Source organism: Cnephaeus nilssonii (genome assembly GCF_951640355.1).
Source record: "Cnephaeus nilssonii genome assembly, chromosome: 6".
NCBI lineage: Eukaryota > Metazoa > Chordata > Mammalia > Chiroptera > Vespertilionidae > Cnephaeus > Cnephaeus nilssonii.
Genome location: NC_137077.1, coordinates 88,849,370 through 88,873,203, shown reverse-complemented (window position 1 = coordinate 88,873,203; position 23,834 = coordinate 88,849,370). Strand labels below are relative to the sequence as shown.

The 23,834-nt window shown below is 47.2% G+C and overlaps 1 protein-coding gene across 2 annotated transcripts in view; it reads left to right on the top strand.

Annotated features, from left to right (window-relative positions):
* The window catches only part of PRMT8 (protein arginine methyltransferase 8), a gene marked incomplete at both ends in the record, with an annotated part of 83,574 nt that overhangs the window by 15,608 nt on the left and 44,132 nt on the right, over positions 1-23,834 (top strand). Inside the window, one exon of one of the 2 annotated variants that reach the window (XM_079775700.1) lies at positions 15,390-15,575. In XM_079775700.1, coding sequence (XP_079631826.1) covers positions 15,390-15,575 — 186 coding nt within the window. Of the gene's footprint in view, positions 1-15,368; positions 15,576-23,834 lie in introns of both variants that reach the window. The other variant, XM_079775699.1, reaches the window with a different exon arrangement.

The following is a 23,834-nucleotide window of genomic DNA, read 5'->3' as shown; positions in this document are numbered from 1 at the left end:
GTAAGAAATAGTCCTTGTTTTTGAGGAACTTATGCTTTGTTAGGGAGTAGAGAGTACACCAGCAGTTACAGGGGTATTGTGAAGACAATAGGAGGGTGCCAGGGAAGCACCTACAGAAGGGAGTTGGGGAAAAAGACAAGACTCATCATTTAAAATAAAACTTCAGCATTTACGAAGAACTTCAATGCAGGAAGATGAGAGGCAAAGGCCTTCTGAAGGTTGCGTGCTTCAATTCCCTCCATTTCTTAGCACACACAGGCTTTCTTTTATACCGAGATAAAACGTAAGCCCTCTTCTGAGAATTGCCTGGTGTGTGTATAGGAGGGGGAATTTCATGACACTCAGGTGGAAGGGACTGTGACAGTCATCATGGAAAGGGAAATCCCATGACACCTAGTAAGAGACTTGGGACCCTCTGATTAGCAACTTCAAAAGGCTGCCCTTAGAGAAGGACCTGGCAAAGCACTGAGGTCCTGTCATGCTGTTGAGATCAATCTTTCTGTAATGGGCAGATTACATGTTCTATGACTGATTTCTTCACCAGGCAAGCCTTGGATGGCTTGGTGTGGGAAGGTGATCAAAGTGGACTTGCTGTAGGGAATGACATCTGAGCCTTGCTGAAGACTTACTGGAGTTATCCTCATGTGGGCTTGGGCAGGTAGGTGGCAGGAGAGAGGGAGGAGCTGGTGATTCTAGGCAGAAGAACAGCAGGTACCAGTGCCAGGAGGCACAGGCACAGAGCAATGAGGGGACCCAGAGAAGGACAGCAGGACTGGAGCAGCCTTTGAGGAGGGAACCTGAGGAGGAGCAAGAGCCAGATCATGGTGGGGAGCAGACCATGGTAAGCCTTGCAAATGAATTTGAACCTTATCTGTAAGGAATCTGGTAGCCCCAGCTTACACTTTGGCCGCATGGACAAAGTTAGCCCAGCTTTCCTGGGCTCTGGAGTGATCAGCCTCCCCAGAGAGACAGCAGGGTGGAGCAGGCCACTCATGGGTGGTGGGGGGCAGCATCTTAGAGCCAGCACAGAGGGGGACCATTAAGTGTGGATAGGTGGAGAAACACCCTGGGACAGAGCTGCCTGGTGTGGGACTGAGAGTGGGCCTCCAGGACTGACTTCCTGTGCTTCTCAGTCCCATTCTTTGCATGGTTGCCCCAGGCACCGTGTTAAGGAAGTCATTCATTTATTCATGTGCTCATTTATTCATGCCTTCCACGGATTTTTATTAAACTCCCACTCAGTGTCAGGTAGGTTTTAGAAGCTGGGATTACAGTAGAGCCTGATACTGCCTACATTTACAGAGCTTTCATTTTAGGGGGAAGACAGACATACAGAAATAAATGAATTAGTGTCAGGTACCGATAAGAGTTCTAAAGAAAATTAAAGCAGGTAAGGGAATAAAAAGAGGTACAGGTGGTAGTATTTGCAGATAGAGTAATATTGCAAGGCCACTCTGCAAAGGTGACATTTGAATAAAGAACTGAATGAAGTGAAAGAGTGAACCATTCAAATACATGCAGAAACAGCTGTGCACAATCCCTAGGTGGGAACAAATTTTGGGGGTGTACAAGGAACAGAATGAAGGCCAGAGACTGAATAGCAGGAGTGGGTTGGAGAGGTTGCAGGGCCTCGCAGGCATGTAGAAGATGCAGGAGTCAGGAGTAAAAGTTTAGAACCCCAGATCACTGAGGGGATGGCAGCTGGACTCTGGCCTTCCTACTTCTCTCTTTAGCACATGGCCTCCCTGGGCTTCCAGATATGACCTTTCTCAGGCTCCAGGACTCATAGGTATTCCATGGGAATACAGCCTCTGGTTCTTGTCTTCTCCCTCTTTCCCATTATTATTAACATTTAATTATTAAAATGAGAGGAGTACTTTCTTCCTCCTTTTGGGAGTGAAGGGCCCAAAGAATGAGTTCACACTAAGGTATTAATTTGACAAACAAATGCTTAATATGTTGTATTTAGCAACCTTGACCCAGTCTTTGATTTGGGAGTTCATTCTTGGCATAGATCCCGATTTCTATCTGGTATCATTTTCTTCTGCCCCAAGAATGACCTTTAACATCTCTTATAGTGTGGGCCTGTGAATAAGGAAAACTCTCAGCTTTTTTATCTCAAAAAAATCTTTCCTTTGCCTTATAGTTTGAAGATATTTACGCTGTATATAGAATTCTAAGTTGACAGTTTTCTTTTTTTCCTTTCAGTACTTTAAAGGTGTTGCTGCCCTGTCTTCTGACCTGTGTTGTTTCTTATAAGAAGTTGGCTGTCATTCTTATACTAGAGGCCTGGTGCATGAAAATTCATGCATTGGGGGGCGGGGGGTCCCTCAGCCCGGCCTGCCCCCTCTCACAGTCCGGAGCCCTCAGGGGCAGGAGGCGACTTGGTGATCAGGGGAAGACGACACCCCATCACACCTCTGCTGCTGCCACTGCCGGCAGCGCAAGCCTCGGCCAGCCCTAGTTACCTGAGCCTTGGGCAGCCCTGGGTGGCTGGGTAGCTGCCATCCAAGGCTTGCCTGTGACTCAGGCCGGCCCTGGGCAGCTGGAGGGCTGAGGGGACTGGGAGACTCCAGAGGTAGGCATGCAGAGCGGCCTGGCCTGCCTGGCCGGGCCCGCCTGGGGGCGGGCCCAGCCTTGCTGCATGCCTGCCGCCCTGGCGGGGCTGAGGGGACTGGGCGCCACCATCTTGTGGCTGTGGGTGCTGCCATATGTGAGGGCATTGCAGTCACTTAGCATATTCCCTCCTTATTGGCTGTGGGCACTGCCATCTTTGAGGGTGGGGAAGTCAATTAGCATATTCCCTCCTTATTGGCTGTGGGCGCCACCATCTTTGTGATAGCGTGAGGGTCAGTTAGCATGTTCCCTCTTTATTAGATAGGATTAGTTCCTCTACATGTAGCCTGTATTTATCCCTTCTCTGAATTCTTTTAAGATTTTCTGTTTATCAGAGGTTTGAAGCAATTTGATTGTGATATGGCTTGGTGTAGTTTTTCTCCCCCTCATTTCTTTTCCTCAGAGTTTGTTGAACTTTTTTTGATCTATAAGTTTATGGTTTTTATCAATTTGGAAAATTTCAGCCAACATTCTAATATTTCTTTGATATTTTTCTGTTTCCCCTTCCTTTGGGTACTACAATTGCATGTGTACTAAGCCACTTGAGATTGTTGCACAGCTCACTGATGTTCTATTTAACTTTCTTTCCCCATGTCTTATTTTGGATAGATTTTTATTTCCTTGTGTCAAGTTCACTAATCTTTTCTTCTGTAATGTCTAACCTTCTGTTAATCTAATCCAAAGTATCTTTCATCACATACAGTTTTTTTCTCTAGAAGTTCACTTTGGGTCATTTTTATATCTCCCATATCTCCATTTACCATGATTAATCTTTCCTAGTGTTTCTTGGACATGTGAAATCAAAATAATAACAATTTTAGTGACCTTGTCTACTAATTTCATGATCTGTGTTGATGTAGTGACCGTTTTTTTCTCCTCAGAGGTGGTATTTTCTCACTTTTTTTTTTTGGTAAGCCTGATAATTTTTGACTGAATGCCAGACATTGTGGAATCCAAACCTTGTTGGTGCTGGATATTTTGTATTTCTAAGCTTTGTTCTGGGATACAGTTAAACAATTTGGAGAGTTTTAACTCTTCCAGGTCTTACTTTTAAGCTTCGTTTAGTGGAATCAGAGAAGTATTTAATCTGGGCTAATTTCCACAGGTGAAGGAAAAAAAAACACCTCTTCTGAGTATTCATGAACTATAAGGCTTTCCACTCTGGCTTGGGGGCACAAGAACCTTTTTCAGGCCCTGTATCTTTTCAGGAGTAATCTTCCTGGCCTCAGGTAGTTTCTTCACATGCATGATTTGGTCAGTCTCAGATGGAGGCTTGAAGGCCACTCTCTACAAAGCCCCCTGTCTGTAGAGGCTTCTGTACTCTGCCTTGCAAACTCAGGTTACCTTGCTGTCCTGATTCCCAGGTCTGTCTCCTCCACCAAGATATTTTCCTAGCTCTGTCTATGTTCCTGCTCCCTACACCATTGCTCAGATACTCACACCAGGCAATAAGCTGGGCCATCATACGGTTCACCTTGTTTGTTTGTCATCTCTCAGGCACACAGGTTTTCATTGCCCGATGTCTAATGTCTCAAAAGCTGTTATTTTGTATGTATTTTTTGGCTTTTAAACAGATCATCTGAATTGCCTAGGAGAGCTTTTAACAAACCAGTTACCTGGACTATGCCATTGGTTAATGTGAGGTCACTTTTGGAGTAGACTTGAATATTCCCAGATGGCTGACATTTCTTTCTAGCTGGAGTGTCAGTATTTTCAGTGAATACTTATATCAGAATCTCTGATTAAAAGAGTCAGTCACTTCTGCTAAGAATCTGGATTGGAAATATATTTATCAGACTAAATAGACTTGCTAGAACTACAAGGCAAGTGTCTTGAGGAGTCCATGGAAACCAGAAGAGAATCTAGATTAAGTTTGTGCAGCTCTGGTCTTGGCCAACAACTTGTGATGTTCTTTCTGATTTGTAACATGACTTTATAGCATGTTTTTCTCCAGCCATTGGCTTAATAAACAGATGAAAGGGTCAGAGACTGAGTGAGGGGTCAGCTCTTGGGTCCTGACCAGCTTTGCTATATGGGTTAAGTCAGTCAGTCAGCTTCTCGGAGCCATGGAATCATGAGCTGCAATTCTGGCCTTGCTTTACTTGGATTGAAGAAATTGTTGGGAAAATGTCTAACAAATACCTTGAATCTGTACTTGAAGCCTATATGTACAGAAGTCTATATGTATGGAATTACGGATGCTTAGTAAATACACTGAGTGGCCAGATTATTATGATCTCTGAACGCATAATAATCTGGCCACTCAGTGTATATTCTATATAATAAAAGGCTAATATGCAAATTGTCCCCTCGATCAGGAGTTGGACCAGCATGCAGGCCAGCCAACCACCCATGTCCCCTCCCCCGGGCCAGGCTTACTGGACCACACCCATGCACGAATTCATGCACCGGGCCTCCAATACACACACACACACACACACACACACACACACACACACTGAGTGGCCAGATTATTATGCATTCAGAGATCATAATAATCTGGCCACTCAGTGTATATTTGATATGTGCAAGATATTTTCTTCTGGTAGAAATTATAGAAATTTTACTTCTTGGTAAAAACATTTGGAGTGCCATTGAACGCTCCACAGTGTTGAGTATTATTAGGATTCTGGTGGTGATGCTTCTTAGTTTTGTCTTTCTGACTGCCACCTCCCCACCCTCTCAAGGGATTGAAAGGTCTCTGAGTGCATGGCCTTCACTTCACTTTCATAGTGTATTTATGATGGGCAACATTGATTCAGCTGAAGTATAAGGAAACTAATCAACATATCTTTACGAGCCCCAGCTCTGAGACAAATGTTGAGGGGAAAACAATGACACTTAAGGTCTAGTTACTGGTCTGAAGAATTTATTTCTTCATTGTAGAAGTAACACCTACAATTGTGAGTCAATTAGAATGAAAGCGTTTGCCAACAAAGCAACACAAATTATAACCAATTGCAGGGCCATAGGAGCAGGAGAGACCAGGTGTCAGAGAAAATGACTGACTTCCCATGACGGCCACATTACTGAGATATCAATTGCATAACACTTAGAAAGCTCTGAGGAAGGGGGGTGGAAAAGGTCTAGAGAGTGTACGATGTGGAGGGTGAGGACCAGAGTCAAACAGTGAACAGAATGGAATGCTAAGGGCAGCCAAGGTCACTGTGTCTAGTGCCAGTGAAGGGCCCAGAAAGCATCCAAAAATAGCATCAGAGCCTAGAGTCACATTTCCAGAGATGTAAGTCTCATACTCGTGTACCACACTTTAAAATTTTCTCCAAATAGTTACACACTCAGAGTCTTTCAGTCATCACAGTAGGCCTGTGAAAGAGGCAGGGCACACACTGTTGTTATTTGACAGAAGAGGAAACTGAGGGTAGTAAATGTTAGTTGGCTTTTGCATAGTGACCTGAATAGGGGAAGAAGGAACCGAGACCAGAATCCACAGGTGCTCTATCTGCCCGGCACCCTCAACTCTAACAATGACCCAGCCTGGGGTGGAGAGTCACGAGCCCAGCTCAGGTCCCACAGGAGTGATTTAACTCAAATCTGGGACTAAAGCTTGCCCGGCTCCAGGAGAAGTGCAGGTGTGTGGAGATTGGCCAGGTCTTTCTGCACATCTGCTGTAAAGGAAGGTGGAGAGGAAGCCAAGTGCTCTGTGACCTCCTTCAAGTCAAATGAGAAAAAGAGGCTCCTGTTGACTTGGGAGGGAAGTGGGAGGACAAGAGAGGAAGTCTGCTTTTTAAGCCTATTAAGGAGGAAGAGCCATGGGCCAAGTATCCAATTAACCTGACATCTCTTGCAGCCAAAATATCTGAGGATATAAGAGAATGTAATATGTAGAGTCTTGGGAGAAAAGTGATGAATAGCTGGAAAATAGCCCCAGTTTATTTAAAAAAATAGGTCAGGCCCAACAAATCCTGTAGATTCCTTCCTAGCAATTCCCCATCCAGGAGCCAGAGGAAGGGCTGGGAGGGTGCAATGCCATTTTTATTTGAGGCAGGCACTGCTATTGTACCACAAAGAGACAGTCGGGGCTGATGGGAAACACGGGGCACAATGCCCTTTGTGTTGAGCTGCATGGTAGCCCTGGCAGTGACAGCATATTTGGGACTGGCCCAAGGTCACCCAGCCTGAAGGTGGCAGAGTGGCAGAGACTAAACCCAATGTCAGCTCATTGGTTGTGAGAACTAAGGGGCTTTCTGCAACGGGTGGCTGCCGCTCTTCCAGGTGTCCTAGGCCCTGCCTCTCCCTCCAGGTGTCCTAGGCCCTGCCTCTCCCTCCAGGTGTCCTAGGCCCTGCCTCTCCCTCCAGGTGTCCTAGGCCCTGCCTCTCCCTCCAGGTGTCCTAGGCCCTGCCTCTCCCTCCAGGTGTCCTAGGCCCTGCCTCTCCCTTCAGGTGTCCTAGGCCCTGCCTCTCCCTCCAGGTGTCCTAGGCCCTGCCTCTCCCTCCAGGTGTCCTAGGCCCTGCCTCTCCCTCCAGGTGTCCTTGGCCCTGCTGGGACATTGTCTGGGATCACAGTAGCACTGAGGCAGTGCCAGGCCAGCTTCTGAGGGCTGCAGCAGGGGTCAGAGAGGAACTGAGAAGGCACGTAGCTGTCCCCAGCTCTGTCTGGACCAGGGTTTCACAGGCAGCCCTGGGAGAGCTGGTTCAAAATGCAGCCTGAGGGGTCTCACCCACACAGGTTCTGATTTTGTTGGTCTGTGGTGGGGCCTGAGACTCACTTTAGGGAGACTGACACAGATTGTCATAGAGAAACACTGTCCTAAATCAGTGTCCTAAATCCCCAGATGGTTCCCTCAGAACATTAATTTCTAGAGATGTTTATAGATCTCTCAGGAGAAAAGGGTGTCATAGCCATAAATTTGGTAAAACTATATACCCTAACTCCCTCTTGGAGATTCACAATTCATTTTAGCAAATTAAAGGCTTAAAAGGATTACACCTAAGAAATCTCTTTATATTTTACCATGTATACATATATCAAATTTTTACCTTGTACAACTTAAGCTTACCCAATATTATATGCCAATTATGCCTCAATAAAGCTGAAAAAAGAAAATATATCTATTTAGCTATTTTCCCAAACTCACTTCACCATAGAATCCACCACTGAGTACCCACTCTGTGGACTACAATGTAGAAAAATGCAGCTCTAGCCCGGAGTTTCTCAAACTTTGTGCTGCATCAGAATCACATGGAGAGCTTTCTGGAATACATTGCTGGGCCCCACCCAGAGATGGTGATGTGGGTGGCTGCTGTAAGGCCTGAGAATTTGCATTGCTCTTTTAAAAATATTTTTTAATTGATTTTTACAGAGAGAAGAAGGGAGAGGGAGAGAGAGAGAGAGAGAGAGAGAGAGAGAGAGAGAGAGAGAGAGAGAAACATCAATGAATGTGCCCTGACTGAGAATTGAACTGGTGACTTCTTGGTGTATGGGACGATGCTCAACCAACTGAGCTACAACAGCCAGGGCAAATTTGCATTTCTTACAAATTCCCAAGTTATGCTGATGCTGGTGGTCTGGGGTTTACACTTTGTGAACCATTGCCCTAGACCCCTCTCTGAGCCCTGGCTCAGCCAAGGTCTTGGCAGGCTTCCTGGCAGCGTTCCCCAGTGGGAGGATGGGGACTGAGAATGGTGAGTGACAGGACCCGAGGGAAGGGGATCCCAGGAGCACAGCCTTGTTGGGACTTGAGACTTATGGTAATAAAAAGGCATATGGAGAGGGGCTCTGCTAAGAAGCCAGAGTTACAGTCAGGGACACTGTAAAACAGGAAGGTCTCAGTGGGTGACAGTAGCTGACACTCTGTGACATGCATCCATGTCCGGCCTTGCCCGAGGGGACTCTGGAGTGTCTGTGCCTTTAAAAAGCCAATGCTAGTGAGATGTGCGAGGATATCTGTTGACAAGTGAACAAGCCAGGGACCCTGGAGGGTATGTGCATACAGACCATACCACCTTGCAGGACCAACAGCATCTAGACCCTTCTCCCCACACCCAGACTTGCAGACTTCTGACCCATGATGAGCAGCAGGGAGCTAGGGCCAGCTGCTCTAGCAAAGCATTTCCTTCTGGGTAGGCTGACTTCAGTATTGCTTTGCTGGGTCCCATCATTTAGTCCAGATGCTAGGACAGGAGAGCAGGAGAGTAGATATGAGGATGGAACTAGAACTGTCTTTGGTCAAAGCAGACAGGAAAGCATCTATACTAATAAAAGCCTAGGTGGCCCTCGTGTCATCACAAGATGGCTACCCCCACATTGTCACAAGATGGCTGCCCCCACGTTATCACAAGATGGTCACCACAAGATGGCTGGCAGGGGAGGGCAGTTGGGAGCCATCAGGCTGGCAGGGGAGGGCAATTGGGGGCGATCAGACTGGCAGGGGGGAGCAGTTAGGGGGCAATCAGGCTGGCAGGGGAGGGCAGGTGGGGGCGAACAGGCCAGCAGGCAGAGGTGGTTAGGGGTGGTCAGGCTGGCAGGGGAGCAGTTAGGGGCATCAAGCTGGCAGGCAGAGGGTGTTAGGGGCGATTAGGCAGGCAGGCAGGTGAGCGGTTAGGAGTCTGCAGTCCCAGATTGGAGAGGGTGCAGGCCGGCTTGAGGGACCCCCCCTCCCATGCACAAATTTTGTGCATTGGGCCTCTAGTATATTTAGAGGCAATAGGAGAGGTCCCAATGCTCAGCAGAGCCCTTGCTTGTCTCGCTGCTGCCTGACTTTCTGCCCTTGGACTGTCCCCTTTTCGGGTGAAGCTGAGGTCCCTATCTAATGGCAATGCTTGAAGAGCTAACTCTATGTGATTATCAACTACACGAACCACAGTTTAGATCATATCTGGTAAGTACATGTGGGGAGGAAGAAAGGGAGCGATGCATGTCTGGCTTCCTCCCCTGTGTGATCCCCAATATTTTGCTGACTTCTCAGCCAACATATATAAGATTGGTTGATGTTTGAAGGCTGCCTTCACCCAGAGCCTCTGTTGCCCACTGTGGCTTATATAGGAGTCAGGACTTCTGACTTTACAGATGCGCCCACCATCATTCTTCAAGACCCAGCCCTTACACGAGTCTTGAGTTTTTCCAGGGCCATAGGAGGCCAGGCAGATGGGCCAAGACTGAGCTTTTAGAGCCCCTCCCAAGGGTCTTCCACTGTGGCTGAATCATCTTAAATGGCTTCCTGAGACATGTCTGGATTCCTATGGTTCCTGTATGCCTACATGAAGACCTAGAGGGCTTGTACATCTGCTTCTCCCACAGGACCCGCACGGGGCCTTGCCACAACAGGTGCTCGCTAGGTATTTGTGGAATGAAAAGCACCACCCATGTAGCTGAATGCCCACGGATCCTGGGCCACTGCTCTTTCCCACCCCACTCCCAGCCTCCGGGGACAGGCACAGCTTTGAGCTCATGGGCAGAGTGCAAGTCCCCTCTGCAGGAGGCTGACAGCCTGTGACACCAGGGACAGAGCCACAGTTACCATTTTGTTCCCATGACCTGTAGTTATTGAGCTGAATGACCCTCCATATCTATTCCTTTCCCCCCCACTCATGAATATGCACATGGTCGACACTTTGTAAATTGGCTGCTGGAGAAAGAGTGTCAGGGAGCCCCATGGAAAAGGGGACCTTGGAATCAGAGGTGAATGGCAGATAAGGGGTAACTTTGAATCATACCTGCTGCCTGGACCAGCTGGAACTTTTCCTCTTCTTAATATATTTAAACTAGAGGCCTGGTGCATGAAAATTCGTGTACTCGGGGGTCCCTCAGCCCAGCCTACGCCCTCTCGCAGTCCCAGTCTGGGACCCCTTGGGGGATGTCCACCTGCTGGCTTAGGCCCGCTCCCTAGGGGATGGCACCTAAGCTGGCAGTCAGACATCCTTAGTGCTGCCGAAGAGGCAGGAGAGGCTCCCTCCACCGCAGCTGTGCTTGCAGCTGTCAGCCCGGCTTGTGGCTGAGCGGAGCTCCCCCTGTGGGAGCACACTGACCGCCAGGGGGCAGCTCTTGCATTGATCATCTGCCCCCTGGTGGTCAGTGCATGTCATAGCGACCAGTCATTCCGCGTTAGGATCAATTTGCATATTACCCTTTTATTATATAGGAGGATAGAGTCAAGATTGGGGTCAGCTTCGTGCACAGAACCTTTTTCAGCTTTAGCAATGACTGCACAACTTCTGGAGCATAGCTTCCATGTGGATGTGCAACGCTTGGCAGTTGTCTTTGTTTGGTGCCCGTGCCTGGTCACTGGGGTGCACTGTGGGTCGCATGTCCTCAGAGGAGGGACAGTCACAGAACTGGAGCAGAACTGGGTCCCTTGATGCTGCCAAGGTCCTCAAAGAATAATGTTTCAGCTTCTCTCCCTGGACTTTCCTCATACCTCTATACCTCCTTTTTTGAGGGGAGATCTCCCCCACGTGAACCTCTCAGCCCTCCCCTCCCCTGCCATCTAGTGTAGATGGTTTCCAAATCCAGAGTGCCAGCCTCAGCTTCCCTCCAGACTCTGGGATCGCATTTCCTTTTCTTTTCCAATATTACCGTTTGCTATTTACAAAAGCAGTAGGTGTTAATAGCATAAATTTTGGGAAGTATAAACAAGCACAAGAAAGGAAGAATGAGCTGCTGACAATCCAACACCCCACGACAGTCCACGAGTCCCTCTTCATCACACATAAGCATGAATGGGTTTTAATTTTCAAAATGCAATCGCTCTATTCTTCTCCCACATGTTCTTCTCAACCCACAGCTTATCGTGATTACATTCCTGTGTTATTAAACACGCTTCCACAAAATTTAAAAGGCTGTGTAGCCTGCACTGTGTCAATGTTCATGTAGTCACTTGTGCTTTGTGGAACCTCTAAGTCGACTCCTATTTTTTGCCATTAAATACTACTTTCACAAAATTATTATAGCTACACGCTTATGATTATCCATGATTCTTTCCTTAGGATATACTTAAGAAATGGAATTATTGGGCTAACAGATTTCTGCTTTTTGTCACTTTTACTGAATTTTATCAAACCACCCTCCCAAAAGTTCTCACTAGAATTGTATGAAAGTACTTATTTTTCTGCAGCCATTAAAGGAGTTTTAGTAGTTTGGGGGCGGGGGGAGGGGAGCTGAGCTTATTTGGTATTTAAGAATTATAACTTTTTTGCTTTAATTAAAAGTTACCTGATTTCTAAACAGGTTAAATATTTTTGCCACGTGTCAATTTGCCATTTGTGCTTATTCTCATGTGAATTCGCTATAAGCTCCTTTGTCCAGTGTTAAATTGAGGATGTCCTTCTTTCTCTCATTGGTTTGTAAGAGCTCTGTCCATATTAAGGATATTAACCTTGCCTGTCAGGGATGGTAGAAATGTACTCTCAGTTTACCACTTGCCTTTAAATTTGGTTTGTAATATTTATTGACTGGGGCTGCACTGTTGTCTGCTTGCTAGACATCTTCTCTTACATGCTGCAATGGCATTGCACACTTCACATATCGAAATTGAAATTCATCATTTCCCTGGCCACCCTGCCCTTCCTGCTGGCTGGCTTGTTTCTGTTGATGCACCACCGTTTTCCTGGTCCCCAAGGCTTGAACTGTTGGAGGCATCTCTGGTTCCTGATATGCCATCAGTGGCCAGCTCTCAGACCTTCTCTTTCTGCAGCTTCTCTGGCAGGCAGCCCCTATTTACACAACAGTGCTTCAGGTCCCCATTATTTTTTGATTGAACTTTGCAAATAGTCTCATAAGTTCATGCCTTGCCTCCCCATTGCCAGGGCTTCTACTCCTCCTTTCTCCTCCTTGCCCCTGTGGGACGTTGCACCACATTCATCTTCCTAAAGTAGAGCTCGAACATAGAACTCCCTGCTTAAAAATGGCCAACAGCTCCCCACTGTCCTGTTTGTTTAATTACATCACAGCCTGGCCACGATTTCCCTTCAGCCAAATCTCCCACTATCTCCGCCAAGTTGCTCCCCAATCTCACTGCTTTCCTGCCCCTTTATCTCTTTGCTCAAGCCATCCCCTCCTCCCGGAGTCCTCCCCACCACCTCCACCTACCAAATTCATTCAGAAAGTTCCCCACCCACCCCACTGCTGCCATCCCAGGCTTTTCTGACTCTTTAAATGGAAATGAATTCTCTCTTCTTTGAGCCACGGAACAATTTACTTGAGCTTCTCTTGTAAAACAAACCTCATTCCATCATCCAGTGGAGCCTCAAAGGTCTTATACTCCTGCTGGAAAGCAGAGTGCTTTGAGGGCACTGTCCTGTACATCTGCTTCTCCCATAGGACCCGCATGGCGCCTCGCCGCAACAGGTGCTCACTAGGTATTTGTGGAGTGAAAAGTGCCACCCACATAGCTGAATGCCCAGGGATCCTGGGCCACTGCTTTTTCCCACCCCACTCCCAGCCTCCGGGGACAGGCACAGCTTTGAGCTCATAGGCAGAGTGCAAGTCCCCTCTGCAGGAGGCTGACAGCCTGTGACACCAGGGACAGGGCCACAGTTACCATTTTGTTCCCATGACCTGTAGTTATTGAGCTGAATGACCCTCCATATTTACTCATTTCTTTCCCTCATGAATGTAATGGGTGCACGTGGTTGACACTTTGTAAATTGGCTGCTGGGGAGTCTCAGGGACCCCACGGAAAAGGAGACCTTGGAATGAGTTGAATGGCAGTTATCGGGTGCAAGAGGCAGGCCCCTGTGACCTTGACCACACATGCTGCCTGGACCAACTAGGACTTTTTCTCTTCTTAATATATTTAAATAGAGTCAAGATTGGGGTCAGCTTCATGCACAGAGCGTTTTTTCAGCTTTAGAGGTGACTCTGCAGGCAGCACGGGAGAGTGCAATTGACACAGTCTATTTTTAGCCTCCCTGAGACCGTGACCAGCATCCCAAGCCGAGGGTGGGCACACCTGCTGCATTCTAATGAGGCAGCCCGATTGCCTGTGCCAGCCAGCCCGGGATCTCGACGACCTGAAATCCGATGTTGCTAAACTGGGAAGCCTGCTTATTTCCCAGAGGCTGTAGCCCAGATACACCAGGAAAATGGGACCATCACATCCCCCTGCTGACCCCCCTCCAGCCCTTGGCGGTCTTGTGGTTGTGCCCACAGCATGATAAAGGGAAGAAGCCACTAGTTTTTTCTTTATCTTGCTCTGTCGTAGGACCTCCCTGTTTCCTTTGCAGGAAAGGAGGTAGGAAGTCTGAGGTGACCCAGATCACAGATGAGAAAAATGAGGCAGAGAACAGGGACATATTTATGCAATCTGAATATTAATAATAATAATAACAAGTAAACACTTATTATATGCCAGGCAGTGTTTTAATATCTTTACTTATATTAACTCATCCACATTTCTGGACAACTCCATCAGGTAGTTTTTATTTTGATCTCTGCTTACAGAGGAGGAAACTGAGGCACAGTGATGACAAAATGACTTCCCAAGGTCATTTGTCAGCCAAGTAGCAGGGCGGGGTTTGAATGCCAGGCGGTGTGGCCCCAGGGTTTGCATTCTTGCACTGTGCTGTCTGCCTCTCAATGCCTTCTTTCATTTTATCAGAGTCCGGGTAGGATCCAGGAGCCCTGATTCTCAGCCCCGGACAACCAGCCAACTGCACATGACTCCCTCTGTTTTTAAAGATGCTTCTGCTCTGAGGCCTTTGCTGTGCTGTGCATTTCCTTCACTCCAGGGAGAGGAGGCCCTTCCCCTGGCAGACTGTGCCTGTGCAGTGAGGCTTAACCTTCTGGGCCCAGAAGTTCTCCGAGCTTCTATCTCCTTCTCCCTCCTCCCCTTGGCCGGTGGGAGTGGCGGGCGGGCAGCAGCAGTGGGTGTGCAGCTGGGCCGGTGTCAGGACTGGGAACCCAGAAAGAGCAGTGCTGGTGGTACCTGGACAGGTCACCGAGGTGTAGGTCTTCACAGTTCAGGCAAATTGCTGAAGTCCAGAGCGACCACGAATCAGAAACCAGAGTGGGAGACAGCAGGTGTGAGGCCCAGAACCCCAGAGACCTGCATTTTGGGGGCCGAGTGCTGCGTGTTGGGTGGAGAAAGGCCCGTGGGTGTGATCTTCCTAAGGGGGCAGGTGGGACTCATTGTAATTTAATAAACACTTAGTGCTCCGACCTTTTCTAAGCACTTTACAAGCACCAACTTGTCCAATCCTCAGGACAACTCTAGGTGATGAGAACCATTTTATCCCCATTTTAGATATGGGGAAACTGAGGCACCACGAGGTTAATCACTTTGCTCAAGGTAATACAGCTAGTACGTGGCAGAGCAGGATTCATGTTCCGGGAGACTGGCCCTGGAATCTCTTCTCCAGCCACCATGCTGGACATCTTTCCCTTCATTGAATGTTCACTATTCGCCTCTAAAGAAAGGTATTGTCCTCATTTAACAGAGATAGGAACTGAGGCCTAGATGGGCTCAAGTCACATGACTAGCAAGAGATGGACCTGGGTTAAACCCAGATCTGTTTGGCTCCTGAGTAGCATAGCACCTCAGCCATCAGCGTGACCGCCAGAAAGCTTGAAGGCACCACCCACCCCTCAGGAGTGGCCGTGCGGATGACTGGCACCCACCCCTCAGGAGTGGTTGTGCGGATGACTGGCACCCACCCCTCAGGAGTGGCCATGCGGATGACTGGCACCCACCCCTCAGGAGTGGCTGTGCGGATGACTGGAGCGGGCCTCAGGGACCAGGAAGGGAGGAGGGACAAAATCTCAGAGGGCAGGGCCTCGCTGCCACTGTTCACACCAGGCTCCCTTTTTTCGCCCTCAGGTGAGCAGTACCCCCTCTCAGCCCCCTCAGCCTGTGGTCCCATCCAAGCCTGTGCAATGTGTCCATCATGTGTCCACTCAACCCAGCTGTCCAGGACGGGGCAAGATGTCCAAGCTGCTGAACCCAGAGGAGATGACCTCAAGAGATTATTACTTCGACTCCTATGCCCACTTTGGGATCCACGAGGTAAACCATCCTGAGCTGGTGGCCAAATGGGGCAAGCTTGGCCCTGCTGTTCCATCACTGTTCTCTGAGGCAGCATGTGCTCAACTCTCCACTGTCATGAAGTGAGTTCTCCCAGTGGTCCGAGGCCCCTGACTCTCTTTCCATCCACGAGTCCCTCTGGGAGGGGTCAGGGCCAGGCCTGGCGCAGGTGAGTAGGTGAAAGTGTGTGTCTGTGTTACTTAACTGGTGAGCAAGGAGAGCTCAGGGTCTCTGTTTACAGCCCGACACCTGTGTCTCTTCCCAGTCCTCAGTTCAGGTGGTCCAGGTGGACTGAACATCCTTGGTCCTCGCTCCAGGAGCTCAGATGCTTTGCAGCTAGGGCCCTATAGCCAAAGGCCTTCTGGAGGTCATAGTGTCGGCCTTCAGGCAGGACAGACATGAGTCCTTAGGTTTGTCCTGGACCAATGAGTGCCTCCAGGGAAGAATGCAGCAAGTGTCCTTGGAAACCTGGCCCAGGTCTGGCACTCTGATTGGTTCTCAGGAAATTCCTTTGTGTAAATGCTTGTCTTAATCCACAGCAGGGAAGACTTCCGGGAGCTGCAGCATAGAACAGAGCTTCCTAACAAGAGGCTTCCTGAGAACTGTACCCCCAGCCCTGCCTACATCACCTTTTAACACTCTCAAGCCACCCCAAATAAACCATTATATTAACTGCGTGCTTACTGTTCTGAGCATAGTATATGTATCATTTCATTTACTCTTCCTAAGAACCTACAAAGAAAATATTTCTATTATCTCCTCTTGGTCTGAAGAAATATTGAAAAAGGAAAAAAGGTTTGCTTGTTATGCGAATGCCTTTTCAAAATATGTCTCAAAGCCCTGCCTTCAAATTGGATGCTTCTTGTATCAAAAAGGCTGCACTGCCATTGCCAGGCATGTGTTTAGTAATAATAACCGGCATTTTTCTTGAGTGCTTACAACAATCTGGCTGTTGTTCTGGGCATTTTATATTATTGGCTCATTTATTCCTTAGGTCAATCCTATGAGGTTGGTATTATTATCTGTCTCCATTTCACAGATGAGGATATAAGACCTTAAGCATCAGATCGACCTTCGTTCATCCTTGCTGGTTCCTTTGCACACAAGGTTATAGGCTAATGAATGGCAGAGCTAGAAATGAAACCTTCGCATTTGGGGCTCAGGGGCTTCAGTCCTAACGATGTAGCCATACAGCTTCTAAAACAGTTCACTCTTCCCGGAAATGTTGATGCTGCTCCTGCTGGCTCCTTTGCAATTCCATGTGGCGGTAGAGAGTGGATGTGGGGTCCCTCAGTTACTACCAGACTCGGGCTCAAGGTTTGGCCCCCTGAGAACTCCTCTCCACATAAAAGCTCCGGCCTGGGGTGCGGGCCTGGCCCAGGGAGGCCTGGGCAGTCAAGCTTGTTGCTCTTGGTGGATCGAATGCCCTCTCAGGGCAGATGGGTGAGTTGTTGTGCCTACCGTGATCCTCCTTCCGTGGGACCCGGGGTTGGGATGGTGCACGCGTGGAGCCCTGTCCTGGGCCTGTGAGAGGCTCTGAGAGGCAGAAAGGACCCCTTCAAGAGCTCCGCTCCCCAAGGTCCTGCGGCTAATTAAAGGATGCACCCTCCATGTGATCAATTCTAACAGGCCCATGGCTCTGAGAACGTATATCAGGGCAGAACTGCAGTCCCAGGGGCCCTGAAGTGCTCCCCTTGGGGCTTTCCGAAATCCCTCCTGACAGAAACCAACCCTCCACGATGTGCATTCAACTCCCCACCCATCTTTAGGCTGCGCTCCCTCACGGAGCCTCCTCTGATTGACTTCTCCGACACGTCCCTCTGAATTGCTAAGTTCTTGCTGGGCAACATTTTGACACTTAGGATGTGCTCTCCCGGGCTACTACAATCTCTATAATTCTTCAGGTCTTGGTTCCCCAGCCTCTAACCCAGTGTTTGGCACATCATCTGATTGGCAAAGGTTTATTGACGTGCCTGCTAGCCTCATCACTCGGGTGACGCCTGGCCAGCACCACGGCCAGGCATCCAGCGGGGTACGATCTTCATTGAGAGGGGACACCAAGGGTCGTCAAATAAACATTATAGAATGGCGCCTCAATTTCATGTATTGATAGAAAAATCAAATTTGTATATGAACATATATAAACATAGTGTAGACTGAGCTAATTAAGTTGGAGTAAGGGATCTGCAGGTCATAGATAACATGTCTTTTCTTAGTAACCTACCCTAGAATAGTTAGCAATCCTTCACATGAGAAAGTACTTCTGATCGTCTAGCTTAAGTCCCTCCTCCTGCTGCTGCTGCTGGCCATCTCTAGATCCTGGCCTCAGGGAAACACAAAGGTCGGTAATGCAGGGGTGGCTAGCTGGCCTTCCTTCCTAGTTGAAGCTTTCCCTTCACCCTGTTTTTGGTCTCTGGTAGGAAATGAGTGGATGGACTCTTCACATTGTTCTTCGTGGAGAGAGGGCCAGCTCATTTTTTGTTATCAAATGCCAGGGATCGCAGTTCTGTGGCAGACGGCTCACAGCGATGCTTTTGCCTCCTCAGTCTGGGCAAGACCCATATCTCACCATCCGGAGCCGAGCTGGCCGTTTGGCAGTCTTCTCCCGTCATTAACAAGATGCTCACAGGGCAGGCAGCAGCACCGCCAGCTTGCTGATTAATAGTGATCAGTGAGTGTTTAGGAAACATGGTGCTTGGGTTTGATGAGTCGGCAAATACAAAGGAGAAGCGCTGGGTTTGGGGAAGGACACTGTTGGGGTCTGGAGAGCACAGCAGGAGGTGGTCTGGACACTTCTGTTCTTCCATTTCATGACTCCATCCAAAGAGGACTCCATGCTCAACCTTCAGAGTGTGGGATGAGGGAGAAGGCCCTGTGGCCTTCCATCACAGGGCCTCTCTGAGAAGAATGGAATCTTGAACAGGAACAGAAGTGACAGATGTCTGCCGATTGAGGCCTCTGCTCAGAGTGGAGAGGGCCCGCTCTGTGACCTCCCGCAGCCCCGCTCTGAATTCTCAGCATCTTTGACAGGCGCTGGGCGTGGTGCCTCCGCTGCCTGCCAGTGGGGCTGTGTTGCCAGCCCCTGCACCCTGGGCGCCCGTCCCACTCCTGGCCAGCTCAGTTCTTTTGACAAGCTTGCTGCAGTTTCTTTTGAAACATTCTTCAAGACCTCATTTCTCAGCAATCAGTCAATGTGCTGTCACGTGTTTAACAGGCAAGAAAGCTGGGAGACAAAGTCATCCACAGCTGGAGCTGGGAATTGTTCTCACCAGAGTGGCATGCTCTGAAACGTTTGCTACCTCTCTGGGTCGTTCTCTCCCAGGGATGATTAAAGCAGGGGTGGAGGAGGAAGAGCCTTTACTTTGGACAGGCCGAGGGGAGGAAGACTTGCTAAGTCACAACTTTCCTTCTCTAAGAACTTGTATCTTTGGACCTAACTCCTGTGGCCTGGAGCCTAAGGAAGGGAAGAAGGGACCAAAGAAGAGACAAAAGGCAATGAATTAAAGGGGAGGAGACACTTGGGCAGCTTTGCTTCAGCAACAGTAGGATCTGCAGAGGTATTGGGTCAACCTAATTCCATCAGGAAAGGCTGTGAGGACTTTTAACCATAACTGTGAGTGAGAGATTTCTGAAATATTTGCCTTTATTTTTGCTCCATTCTCTGCTCACCTCTAATTAAATTTCTTTGCATGGATGAAGAGGGTTATCATCACAAAAGGCCAGAGCTAACACTTATGCAATATTATATTTATTTAACTAGCACAGCAACCCTATGAAGTAGGCGCTCTTATAACCCCATATTCCAGATGGGGAAATTGAGATACAGTCTGCATGAGGTTCTGGATCAGAGAGCTCAAAAGCATTAGAGCTATGATTTGAATGTAGGAATTCTGACTCCACTATATGCTACTGTATTCCTATTTATAGAGCATGGGTTATGCACCATGCCCTGTGCCTGGTTCTGGGGAAACCATCTGCAGTCTGTGGTCTTACACTGTGAGGTCTTGCAGTTTTGATGTCTAGAAGTCTTGGAGTGTTTGGTCCCCGACATCTCTGGGAGGGAAGGGTTTGAGCTCACTTTTAAATAAGTTAAAGCCAAAAGTAAACTCAATCTAAGTAAACCCTTCCATACTCAGATTCTAGTATGATCAAATGTATGAGCTCTGAGGCAGCACAGGAAGTAGTGGCTCCACTGAGAAGCAAAGAGTACAAGATCTTTTAGTCCCTGTGATTAAATTCCCTAACAGAAGGATTAAAGCCACAAACCCATCCCAAACTTGTTTAATTCCTGATTGGATTGAACTGAGAAAGGACTCCTTTCACTCCATCACTCTAGTTGCCTAACAAAGGAAAAGACAGTGCTTTTTACAAAAGACAACAACAATAAAAACTAACAGCTGGTAGTGCTCCTTACACATTATCTACAGTATAAAATAATTATTATAAGATGTGAAGAAACAGGAGAATTTGGTCCATAATCAAGAGGAAAACTAGTCAATAGAAACAGACCTATAAATAGCCAAGGCCTTGGAATGATCAGAAAAACACTTTAAAATAACTATAATAAATATGATTTTTTAAAAAAATCTCCAAGAGAAGATGTATATAATAGATGAAATTCTATAATAAAAGTACAAGATCTAAACTAAATATTTATTGGATGAGATTAATAGCAAATAGGATACATAGGAAGAAAAGATCTATGAACTTAAGGACAGATCAGTAGAAATCATCCATAAAGAGAAAAAAAAAAATTGACAACAAGCTCAGTGATTTGTGGGACAGAATCAAATGGTAAAACATGTGAGTTCCAGAGGAGAAGAAAAAGAATAGGAAAGAAAAAATATTGGAAAAAGTATAGGTGGATAAATTTCAAAAAGTGATAAAAAACTTAGTTTGCTCAAGCAATGAGGCCACATCTGAAACAACTGAAATTACCACCTGATTATGTTTATGATAACCCCTGGTCATTCTCTAAGATCCATCTCTGTCTTCTGCATTGGCCAAATAGGCACACTGAATGGGGATGTGGGTCTCCAGGAATTCATCTCCTGGACTGATGGGCCTCATGGAACTAATGTCAGTTCAGAGCCAGTGTCCAGTAATCCTCAAAAATCTGTCTTTTTTTTTCTCTCCAATGTTATCACCCTAATAAATGGCTGCAAGCCTTCTGGAAAATGATTAACAGCATCAGTTCTTGGCAATGCAACAGGATTTTCCCCCAGGGGACATGGCTTTTCCTTCATTCAGGGGGTTCTGTAAACTAACTCAAGTTTGGGAATCACCGAGGGGCTGACTCTGGTGATTCAAACCAGACTTCTGCTCACTAGATCTACTAGTATAACTTTTCTGCTTAAACATATTAAGCAAGAATTTAGTATGATTCCTTTCTATTTCTTTTCTGAAATACTGTAATCAAGTAGTAAACATCAGAGATCTTTGCAATTCATACTATTCTGAAAATCTTTGGCTCCCGTGTCCTTCATGGTGACCATGCCCACCTCATCTTTAGTGATTAAATGCTGCTGCAATTTAGCCCCCACTACCTCAGGCTCTCAGTTTGATATTATTCCCATAGTATTCAGGGATATCAGTTCAGTGGTAAAATTCCTCCTGCAATTTCTGACTTATAGAGAAGAGCCACCACAGAGCTCTTCAAGGATGCTGGCCTCCTTTCACAAGTTTATTTTACACAGCTGTGGTGAAAGGTGTGCTCTCTGGTGTTGGTGAGTAGGTCTCACATGATAACTGCACACTAACGTTCTGATCTCCCTGAACCTTTGGGTACCTCCCTCTTCGGCATACTGAGAAAGTTCTGACATTTCAATTTCATTTAATGTAGACTAACGTTGGGTCCATGTTTCAGTCAACCAACCAAACCAATAGTTAGAATCATTTCAAGCCTCTGAAGATAAAATGGTGAACACAGAATCTCTGGTTAGTGGTCCTATATCAATAAATTTGGCCCATCCAGCTTTATTTTCCTTTCATGTTGATCCCACACTCTTAATATACATTTCCAGCCCTGACCACTTTTGTTCAGTGGTTACAGTCTTGGCCCATGCACCGAAGGGTCACATGTTCAATACCAGGTCAAGGGCACAAACCTGGGTTGCAGGTTTGATCCCCGATCCCGGTTGGGCACGGTAACCAATCGATGTGTCTTTCTCATATCACTGTTTCTCTCTCTCTCTCTCTCTCCACCTCCCTCCTGGGCTTCCACTCTCTCTAAAAATCAATGGAAAAAAATATCCTTGGTTGAGAATTAACAAAAAATAAAATATATTTCCATATATATTTCCCAGTTTTCAGTTTATATATAAAAATATATATATCATGCATTTCTTTTCGTGTGTATCATTCCTCCCGATGAGTCACTCTTTATTCCCTTTGGGGACTGCTTGGAGTTTAATCTAGTTGTAGGGATAGCAGCCAATAAGGTTGGTGGTGGTAGGTCCTGGAAATCAGCAGTACCTTGCTAGCAGGTACCTCAAGGGAGGCCAATGTGATTCTTCAGAAAAAGAAAACTCCCTCAGGCAGGGGTAGAAGATGCTTCTACTGGCAAACAAAACAAAACAAACAACAACAACAACAAAAAACTCTGACATTTAGGGACTTGAGGTCCAGCTTCATTAGAATTTGACTATATGTTCCAATTCCAATATTCAAGATCCCATTTCTTCCCAATAGATGCCTCAACTTTAACAAAAGAGACTCTGCAGAGATGGGAATTCAATTTGTATTGTAATTCAGGCATTTGCAGGATTAGACTTCAGATTTGGTTTGCAGAAATCTTAGCCCTGCACCTACAGGAAATGCCACCCCTCTCCCCCTGCCCTGAGAACTTATAGAAGCTTTTAGGTGCTATATTCAGACCCTGAACTGGAAATTTTAAATCCCTGTGTTCATGATTTGTTTTTTCCAAGTTTTCTAGCAAAGTTAGTAGTAATCATCCAGGTAGCTAGAATAGAAATTTGGATATAAAATAAGGGGAGATCAGGAGCAGCTAGAACCCATAAGCACAAGATTGAACCCTACAACACGTTGAAACAAGTATTCTTCCATTGCCTTTGGCCTTGGTGACCTATAGAGCCTGGGGTGTTTTACCACGGAACTGCTCACCTGGCCCAGGAGTCAGAGAAGCTGATTTTGAAGGCAGAACAATTGTACTTCTGCCAATGACATATGTGCACTATAAAATGGTTCCTGCCTCCTTTTTGCCTTCTAAGACTCACAGAGTCTCTCTTGTAACCCCACCTAACTGGAAAGAGAATTCTGTGAAATGTAGTTCAGGTGGCCAAGGTGACATGTTACAAAGCCACTGAACATGTGTGCATAGAGCTTAAAAACATGAAGCAAAATCTACAGAACTAGATGGAGAAAAATACAAATCCCCAACCATAAGTAAATATTTGTTTTAATGCTAATTTATTGGTAATTGATAGAACAAATGTACAAAAAAAATCAGTAAGGCTGGAGAAAATTTGAACAATCTCCTGACATGATCAAATAACCTGACCTAATTGGCATTTCTAGATCATTGGACCACCAATCTATAGAATACACATATTTTTAGAGTGCAGATTGAAATATTCAGTAAGATAGATCATATGCTGGGCTGTAAACAAATCTCAATGAATTTCAAAAGGTTGAAATTACGCACAGTATATATCTCTCTATATAAAACCCTAATATGTAAATAGTCCGAACAGCGGAACAACCAAACAACTGAACAGCCAGTTGCTATGATGTGTGCTGACCACCAGAGAGTGCGTGCGGAACATGGCGGGAATTAGCCGTGGCAGGATGGTGCAGCAGGTGAGCGGGGGTGCCAGACCAAGGTGGGGCACTGGTCGCTGTCATCAGGGCGAGCCTTTGGTGGTTACTGAAAATTTTTTGCTCCCACGGGCCACAGCCCTGCCCGGCACTCACACCTGCTGCTGGTGCCAGTCCTGCTCGTACCCGCTGCTGGCTCTGGAGCCACTGCTCGCACCTGTTGCTGGTGCCTGGATCCACTGCTCGCACCTGCTGCTGGTGCCCAGTGCCGGCCCTGATCACTCGGCGCTGTCAGCAGGTGCAAGCGGTGGCTGCTGGCCCTGATCGCCCCTGAGGGCTTCTCCCTCTCCCCCTGCTCCTGAGGGGTGATTGGGGCAGCAGTTGCCACTTGCACCTGCTGACGGCGCCGGCTCCGCTCACACCCACTGCTGGTGCCGGCCCCAATCGCTCCATGCTGTCAGTGGG